At 48.6% G+C, this 8,966-nt stretch overlaps 1 protein-coding gene across 3 annotated transcripts; it reads right to left on the bottom strand.

Annotated features, from left to right (window-relative positions):
* DFFA (DNA fragmentation factor subunit alpha) lies at nt 1–7,226 on the bottom strand. Of its 3 annotated transcripts, none has more exons than XM_043578554.1 (7): nt 7,028–7,216; nt 5,130–5,291; nt 4,533–4,675; nt 2,197–2,386; nt 1,621–1,769; nt 1,052–1,113; nt 652–810 (listed from the first exon to the last, which is right to left on the bottom strand). In XM_043578554.1, the coding sequence occupies exons 1-7, from the start codon at nt 7,149–7,151 to the stop codon at nt 768–770; spliced, it is 873 nt and encodes a 290-aa protein (XP_043434489.1). In that variant the 5' UTR covers nt 7,152–7,216; the 3' UTR covers nt 652–767. The 3 variants fall into 3 exon arrangements, with proteins under 3 accessions (XP_043434487.1, XP_043434489.1, XP_043434488.1); XM_043578553.1 differs by lacking the exon at nt 1,052–1,113 and adding an exon at nt 1,406–1,521 and having other exon boundaries at nt 700–810; XM_043578552.1 differs by lacking the exon at nt 1,052–1,113 and having other exon boundaries at nt 1–810; nt 7,028–7,226.
* Between the last annotated feature and the right edge of the window lie 1,740 nt (nt 7,227–8,966).

Here is an 8,966-nt window from a genome sequence, read left to right on the forward strand (position 1 = left end):
CACATGGAGATCGGTTTAATGATCTTTCATACCCCCTGCTGATAAAACATATTAGAAAACGAAACAGTTTCACAGTGGTAACAAATATAATTTCACAATTAGAAATGGCGAATTAGACTCTCCATATGTCCCTATGGTCTGCAGACTTAATACGCGCCTTTACACAAACCAAAAAATTCATTCACTTGAGAAACGAGTTTGTGGCCATAAATCAACTCTGGTACGTCACCTTCCTGACCATTATCTGTCTTGAAAATTCTGCAGTTCTAGCTTCTGAAAAAGGATAGTGAGTCTGAAATACAACAGCTTCTTTTCACTGCCCTTGACCGTTACTTTCAAACAGAGACCATGAGAACAGGTCATTAGTAAGAGGTGGGGTATTGTGGGTGCAGCTTTGTCATTCAAAAAAATGCAAGGGCGGGAGCTGAGATGTGACAGCACTTTTCTGGAAGGGACCGCAGGAGGCTGGTCTTCCAGGCTGTTCCAGAAGGTGCTATCAGACAGGGGGTAGGTACAGTATTAAGGCAGCAGCTACAGTAATCAGGCTGAAGGTATTTACTGAGAATGAGAACAAGGCCACGGGGTTTCCGGCTGCAGCTATGTGGGGTCTTGTCTGGCTCGCTTAGGCTCCTGCCGTTCTCCAGGCAGCGAACTCTTCCTGGCCGACAGGTTCCGGAGAGAACGCAGGCTCTGCACCTGCTGGAGGCGCAGGCTGAGCTCCTGATTACAGGCCTGCTGCACCGTCACCGTCTTCTCCGCGTCCCAGCTCAAAGCGGCAGCCAAAGCTCCAGGGTCTTCCTTGGCAACCAGCTGCGGCAAGAATGAGAACCACTGAGAAGCGCTCCCGGCTCCCCTCGCCTGCTGCTCTCTCGCTCCCGGGATTTTCTTGAGGGGACTGAGCTCGGGCAGCGCCGGCGTATGTGAGGTCTTTGTGCTGAAACGCCAGAATCCTTTCACGCTCCATGGCCATGGCCTTTCCTTACCCTCCAACACCGACACGAAAGTCCCTCTGGAAGTTTCGTGGGAGCAACTTGTCAAGTCCTCCACTTACGGGAAATTTAGGCCAGGCGCAAGTCGAGAGGTCTCCTGCCTTCTAGCTACACGGGGAGGTGCCTGGGACAGGGACAAGGATGAAGAGGAAGTGGCGCCCACTCTGACGCATCCTGTGTCAGGCTTCTAGTTCCCTGGCCGTGGAGTCAGCACAAGATGACCCCCACCCCCCCAGGCGCACCTTTCACTAGGATAACTTTATGTGCCTCGACTGACGATGATCTCCCTCAGGGGCCGACAGAACCAGAAACCGCCCTCCGAAGCTTGAGCCCCGCCACTCCTCCCCGACCGGTTGGGACATTCTGTTTCCCACAAAGGACCCGAGAATGCGGTTTGACGATCTGCGGGAGTGCACCTGTTTGTTCAAGCCATTCTGATATAGATGAAATGAGACGTTTGTTCAAGCCATTCTGACATAGATGAAATGAGATGTGCATAGAAGAGGCAAACGGGGCAGCGAGGAGCCAGGGTCTGCAGAGGCCAGTAGCAATCCCGTATGCGCCTCTGCAGGGCGCTGCACCCCCAGGGGGAGTGGCTCCCTGCAGCTCAGGGTCCCCCGTTCTTGCCCACCTCCAAATCCTGACTGGACAGACTCAGCTCTGGAGCAGGCTTCTCCTTCAGCACAGTAAGGATCTGGCTTGTGAGTGCGATTGTGGAGGAGCTCTCTCTGTTACCACCCGTGTCGACTGCATCCGTCTGGTCACCAACAGTTTGGGACTCTGCAAAGCAGACATGAGGAGATGGGGCACTGGGCAAACATACAGCTGCACAAATGACCGGGGAGCCATCAGTCGGGCAAGGGAGAGGCACGGGGGGGCACCTGGGGGGGGCTCAGTCGGTTAAGCGACCCACTCTTGATTTTGGCTCAGGTCACGATCTCGCGGTTCGTGGGATCGAGTCCTGCATCAGGCTCCACACTGACAACGTGGAGCCTGCTTGGGATTCTCTCCCCCCGCTCCCCTTCCCCTCCCCTGCTTGCGTGCGCCCTCTCGTTCAAGATAAACGTTAAAAATAAAAAAAGACAGAAGCACGTCATTTCAAGATGCCAGCAGTGTGGTGTCACCCTTTTTTGGCCACATTATAAACACGGGTTCTCTCCCCAGGCCCTCCGTTCTCAGGGCGACTCCCTGGCCAGTCGAGTCCTACCTTGCTGCTTTGACAAGATGCCGCCCTCCTTCTCTAAAGCCTGGAGGTAAAGCTCCAAGAGCTGCTTGGACTGACGGGCTTCCTCCCTCTGGTCCAGGACCTGCTGGAGGGTGTTCTGGAGCCCCTGGACGGTGACGCAGCTCTGGCGGAGTTCCTGAGCCAGGTCTGAACACGGAGCATCAATGAGCACCTAACATACAAACACAGACTTTAACAAACCTAAAAACACTTCTAAGACACTGTGGCCCCGACCTGTCCATGGCAAGCTCCCTCCTTCCTTCAGCTCTCGGTGTAATCGCCACCTCTTGGGAACCTGCCAGTGTCCGTCAACTGCACTTCTGGGACTTTATTCTACGGACAAGCATGTGTGCAGAATGACACGGAGCTTCCTGTAGCACCGTCTGGAACAGCAAGACTGATGACAACCCAGATGTCCACCAGTGGGGGAGACTCCTGATTAAGTCATGGCACATGAGCAAAACAGAATACGATGCAGTGGTACAAAAAAGAACGGCAATGTCTTTTACGTACTGATCTGGAATATTCTCCAAATGTTTCTTTAAAAAAGGGTAGATATACTTCCATTGTGGAGTACAGGGACAGGAGAAAATATGTATCTATTTGTTGGCATATACAACATTTCTAGAATGGGAAATTGAGAGGTGATTATCTCTGGGAAGGGAAACCTGGTGGTTAAGGGGCAGGAGTCAGATTTTTCCTGTATGTTCTTTTTATTTTTTTTCCCAACAGCTTTATTGAGATATAACCCACATACCATATGATTCACCCATATAAATTTAGTGTACAACTAGGTGGGTTCTAGTACATTCACAGACTTGTGCAGTCAGCACCCTTGAAAGCACAGCACCCATTAGCTATCACTCCTGTTTCCGCTCAAAGCTTCCCCAACCCCAGCCCTAGTCAGCCACTCTATCTTCTATCTCTGCGGACTTGCATATTCTGGCCGTTCCATATAGAGGCAACTACAAAATCCGTGGCCTTTCATGTCTGGCGTCTTCACTTCGTGTAACATTTTGAAGGCTTTATCCACGTTACACATGTATGAATACTTCATTCCTCTTAGGTCGTATGGATAAACCACATTTTATTTATCCATTCTTCAGTTCACGGACATCTGGGTTGTTTTCACTTTTTGGCTACCCGTATATCCTTTTATACCTCTTGGATTTTGAGCCATACAAATGTATTTATTTATTTATTTATTTAAAAAAATTATTTTTTAAATATTTATTTATTTCTGAGACAGACAGAGACAGAGCATGAGTGGGGGAAGGGCAGAGAGAGAGGGAGACACAGAATCTGAAGCAGGCTCCAGGCTCCGAGCTGTCAGCACAGAGTCCGACATGGGGCTTGAACTCACAGCTGTGAGATCATGACCTGAGCTGAAGTAGCCACTCAACCGACTGAGCCACCCAGGTGCCCCTGAATGTAGTTGTTTTTATTCAAATATGTAAGTTTGTAAGTTTAAAAAAATTACGAAAAAAGCCACCTCCTCGGAGGGGCCTCCCCTGATCTCCCAATCCAGACTAGCCCCGTTGTTCTTGGCACACTGCCCCACCTGCTACCCATCGAACATGCTTCCTGTTTTATCTGCCTCCCGTCATCAGAATTTGAGCTCCTTCCATCAGAATTCTGTGTCTGGCTTGTTCACCACTGTACCCCTTGGACAGAAACATGCCAGGCACAGAGTAGGTGTTTAGTAAATACTTTTTTTTGAATTGACAGTACTATTTTTATCCCAATTTTACTGGACAGGAAATGTAGGCAAAGAGGCTAAATTACTGGCTCAAAGCCATGGTGATGGAGCTGGGATTTAATTCGGCTTCTCCACTTCCACATTCTTTGACAATACCTCCTTAACCCTCCAGTGAGACTAAGTGGGTCTAGGCATCTGGATTTTCTACTCTAGGTGCAAGAATTAGAAAATGAAGAGTCTGGGTTGTTGTCAAAGCATTGTTTAAAAATTAAGAAATAGGGGCGCCTGGGTGGCTCAGTTGGTTAAGGATTTGACTTCGGCTTAGGTCGTGATCTCATGGTTCGTGGGTTCAAGCCCCGCATCGGGCTCTGTGCTGACCTCTGAGCCTGGACCTTGCTTCGGATTCTGTGTCCCCCTCTCTCTGCCCCTCCTCAGCTCATGCTCTGTCTCTCTCTCTCTCTCTCTCTCTCTCAAAAATAAAGAAACATTTAAAAAAATTTTAAAAAAGATGTTAATAAAAATTAAGAAATAATGGAATTATTATGGCAAGACACATGGAAACTAAGGGGCTGGGGGCAGCAGAGCCAGATGAGTGGGGCTGTGGAGGAGGAAGGCTTACCTGGAGGTCTGCCTCGGACAGGAGGATGATGCTGGACATGTCTTCTTTCAGCTGCCTGGCCACATTCCTCCACCTCAGCCCTGCCCCAGTGTCCGTTTCATCTACATCAAGGGACTCTTGGGAAATCCAAGCTGTACCTCCATCTGATATAGGGGAGAAAAAGCCAGTCACAGTCTGGTTAACCTGAAGTGCTATTTTCACCTCCTCCTCCAACACACAGACCTTTAGGAGGTCTGTACATCCTTCCCACTGACCATTTAGAAAAAGTTCAGGGGTGAGGGAAGCGCCTTCTCTCAAGGATTCACGGGAAAGCCAATCCCCATCTAGGACCTGCATTTTCCCTTCTCTTCCACCTTCGATTATTTCTGTGTGAATCTGCTCTGTATCCCGAAAAGAAGCCACTTAAACCTGATGCCCCGGTCATGCATACCCAGGATCCTACCACACTCCCCTTGAGGTGAGTTTTTGTGTCTCAGTAAATGCTGGCTGCACAAATGCTTAACCAGACAAACAGCAACCAGGTGCCTGGGCAGCAAAATGAATCGTGATGGATGTTGTATCGCACAGATCATTTTGTCTACGGCCAGAGTTTCTTACCTGAATTGTTGTACGTCCACTTTTCGTTACTGGCCAATGCGACAAACTTAGTATTGGAAGGCAGACACAGGAAGTAATCATCATCATCCACTATGGTGCCATCCTCTGCCAGGACCAGGGTGATTGGTGCCAGGGACTTATCGATGGCCAGAATGTCACAGGCTGAGAGGAATAAAATATTTGGCAATTGACAAGTATCCATAAGGAAACTACACCTGTCTCTGTACTCTCAACATATATGCTCTCAAAGCGCAGCAGAACTGCTGGTAGGTTACCTACAGTAACAACCACAACCGCCAGCCCTAAGACAACACTTCCCACACGCCTGGTACTGTTCTAAGTGTTTCCTGTGCACAGTATTTTATCTCCTAGCAATCCTGTAAGGTAGGGACTATTCTTATTTCCATTTTACAGATGTCAAACCCAAGGCTCACGGAGGCTACGTCACTTGTCTGAGGTCACACAGTAAGTGGCAGACACACAGTCTGACTCCTGACAATGTTTCCTCCAGCTGCTTTACACCCACGTTAGGAGCACTCGCATCTTAACTTGGATGAAAACCAAGCCAAAGTCCGATATGATTCCTTGTGAGCGAGCCGTCTTTCATTCATTTATTCAGTGGTCATCTTAAATTCTCCTGTGTCAAATGTCAAAAAACAAAACAAAACAAAACAAAATGAAAGAAAGAAAAAAAAAAAGGAAAGAATAGTAAAAAAGGAAATGCTTTCTGTTCCATGCAGCATCGTACTCTGCCGTGTTTCTAACCTACAGGAAGGCACAGGAGAAGCAGGAGTTTGCATCTGTAGCTTCTCCTCTTTACTGTCAAGGGGCAACAGGCTTGTCTGGGGCAGATCTGTCCCATCGCATTTGGTGATGGCAATGCCTACAGCACAAACAGGGTGAGGGGAAGCAGCAAAGTAGCCAGTGGACTACAAATATGGTTGGGCAATGTTGTCCAGCACCCAAATAGAACAGCAAGCCTTGGAGAGGCTGAGCTCCAAACACAAGCGCTTCACTGGTCTCTGGGCCAAGTGTATCCAGCCGATGCATTCAAGAGGAACTAACACTTAAGTACCCTAATGCCAAGAACAAATACGTGAACAGTGAGGTGGCAAAAGCCATGTCACGAAAGCATTTATGATGCTTTGGCTGCTCCTGGGTCTCCGAAAGATTTCTGTCTGGTATCTTTTGGGGCTTGGTGACTCACAGAGGAGCACTGAACACTGACACACACTATGACTGGGGATGGCTCACACGTTTAACGTGTACAACTTCACCGTGGATAAACAATTTATTATTACTGGCTCATAATACTTTCAAGTCGTGGAAACACAACAGTCCTGTAAAGCACGGCTGGAAATATTATACCCATTTTGCCGATGAGAAAACTGAGGGTCGAGAGCTGGTTTAAGTACAAGGTCAAGCAGCTAGTACGTGTGGGGCCGGGACTCGGAACTTCGGTCACTCAGAGCACCAGTTCCTTGTCTGGTACTCCAGGAAGGTCGGAAGCAGCTCTCTCTACGCTGCACAAGTGCCTGCCAGAGCTGACGACAGAAAGGCGCTGGCACCCTGCTGGGGGCACCAGCGTCACGGTAGGAAGCCCGGAGTCAGGCATGCACCCAGCTAGGTCTGCTCCAAGGTCTGAGCGATTCTAGGCAAGACACCTAAGTCGAGTCGGTTTTAATTTGCATATTTCTTCCCGTCTACCTTCCCACCAAATGAGTCTCACATGAGATAATCGCCTTGAAACTTGTCCATCGCTATGCCCACATGAGTTATTTCCGTCCCAAGTCGCTCCTGGTGACCCCCCTTTGCCCCTGCCGGACCTCCTCACCGGACCCGGCTCCCCGCAGCCCCCGCCCCGGCCCCCGCAGCCTCCGCCCGGGTCCCGCGCCAACCCTTGTTCCTCAGCTCCTCCAGGCAGGAGGCCGCCACGCCATGCTGCTCGCGGCTGTGGTTGCGGCGCAGCAGACACGGCTTCAGAGGCCGGATCTCAGTTTCGGCGCCTCCGGCCACCTCCATATTCCTCAGGGTGGGACTCGACTGACTCGGGGAAGTCGGGGAGGCTCCGCGCGGCGCCACCCCCCCGCCCGCGGCTTGCCGGGAGATGTAGTTCTTTCTGCGGCAAATCACGTATGGGACCAAGGTACGCCGGGAAGTGTAGTCTTAGTTGCCACTAATCCCGTGTGGCTCCGGGGGCATGCCGGGAGCTGTAGTCTCTGGGATCGAAGCTAACTTCGTCACGTCACTCAATTCGGCCTAGAGGAGTGTTTTTCTAGCTTATATTTACGAGTTCAGTGGCGAGATCAAAATGAGGTCAATATGGATTTATTTTGCGTTATGAAAGACACGCATGTATATTCTTTGGATTGTTAGAGCACTCTTAATTACATATATAGATGCATAACGTTAACACTCAAATGAAACAGTGACATTCTACTGTGTTCATTTGTTTTCCTTTCCAAACTGAAAAGATCTGTAAGATGTCCCAACCCTCAGGCAATTTAAAACATTGATGAGTGTAGTTTTCAGTCCTGCTGAAAGAATAAGATACTCGCACATTTCCACCAGTTTGATTCCCGGCTTCAGCTGTGCAAATTGGGATCTCGGAACGAATTGCTTACATAACTAGATTAAACATTAAGATCTCAAATCAGACAGGAAAGGGAAAATGCGAACCACATCACTGTTTGAGATTGTCCAGATGCTGCTTGGCAATAAATTCATCCTTGTTCTAACACTGCTACTTTCTTCCCTCTAAAAAACGTTTACCAGTAAAATAATAAAAAAATTTAAAAAGGTTCTTTGCTTGAAGTGGGGGCAGGGGGGAGGCATTTTACGTACATAAGAAATAGCTCATATTCATCCAGAGTCTCTTTCATATGCTGTTTATAAGAAAATAAGATATTATCTCATTAGAAAAGGGTAGGCATTTTTTTTTCAACGTTTTTATTTATTTTTGGGATAGGGAGAGACAGAGCATGAACGGGGGAGGGGCAGAGAGAGAGGGAGACACAGAACCGGAAACAGGATCCAGGCTCTGAGCCATCAGCCCAGAGCCTGACGCGGGGCTCGAACTCACAGACCGCGAGATCATGGCCTGGCTGAAGTCGGACGCTTAACTGACTGCGCCACCCAGGCGCCCCTATAAAGGGGAGGCATTTAAAACTGTTTGGTAAGAGGAATTGTTGAGGCAACCCTTTTAAGTACTCATCATCAGTCAAAACACAACTGCAATATGAACTGACCGATAGTTCTAATATATGCAATTTTTTAATATAATTTTACATTTAGCTTAAAATCTACTCAACTACTATCAAGTAAGAATGTAGAAGTCTCTTCTCTCCAAAAAGCTCCGTTCTGTGTCTTCCTAATCTGCAAACTGTTATCAGACTCCTATCCGTAAGATGCTGTAATTGTGTGTGTGTGTGTGTGTGTGTGTGTGTGTGTGTGTGTGGCCTGAATTAGGAGCAGGAATTGAGTCTTGGATCTTCTTATTACTAGCAGCTACCAAAGTGTCTGGCAAATAGTAGGCACTCAACAAATGGTATTGAACATTAATTAATTAATTTCCAAGGTTCTTCCCATTCATTCATTTATTAAAGATTTAGCGAGTCCCTGCCTGTGCCCAAGGCACTGTGGGGATGGTCAGAGATTTAATTCAATGAGAATAATAAAAATGCAAAAAAGACGGACTTAAGAACTTCCTGGGCAGCAGAGACCTAATGGCAATTGTGTGAGGTGACCCGGACGTAGGAGTTCCCCTTCCTCCTCGCGTGTCCCCCACCCCCCCGCCCCCGGCCCCCATCGACAGGTTCCGTTCCGGCTACTTTGGTC

The sequence above is a fragment of the Prionailurus bengalensis genome, chromosome C1, assembly GCF_016509475.1.
Source record: "Prionailurus bengalensis isolate Pbe53 chromosome C1, Fcat_Pben_1.1_paternal_pri, whole genome shotgun sequence".
NCBI lineage: Eukaryota > Metazoa > Chordata > Mammalia > Carnivora > Felidae > Prionailurus > Prionailurus bengalensis.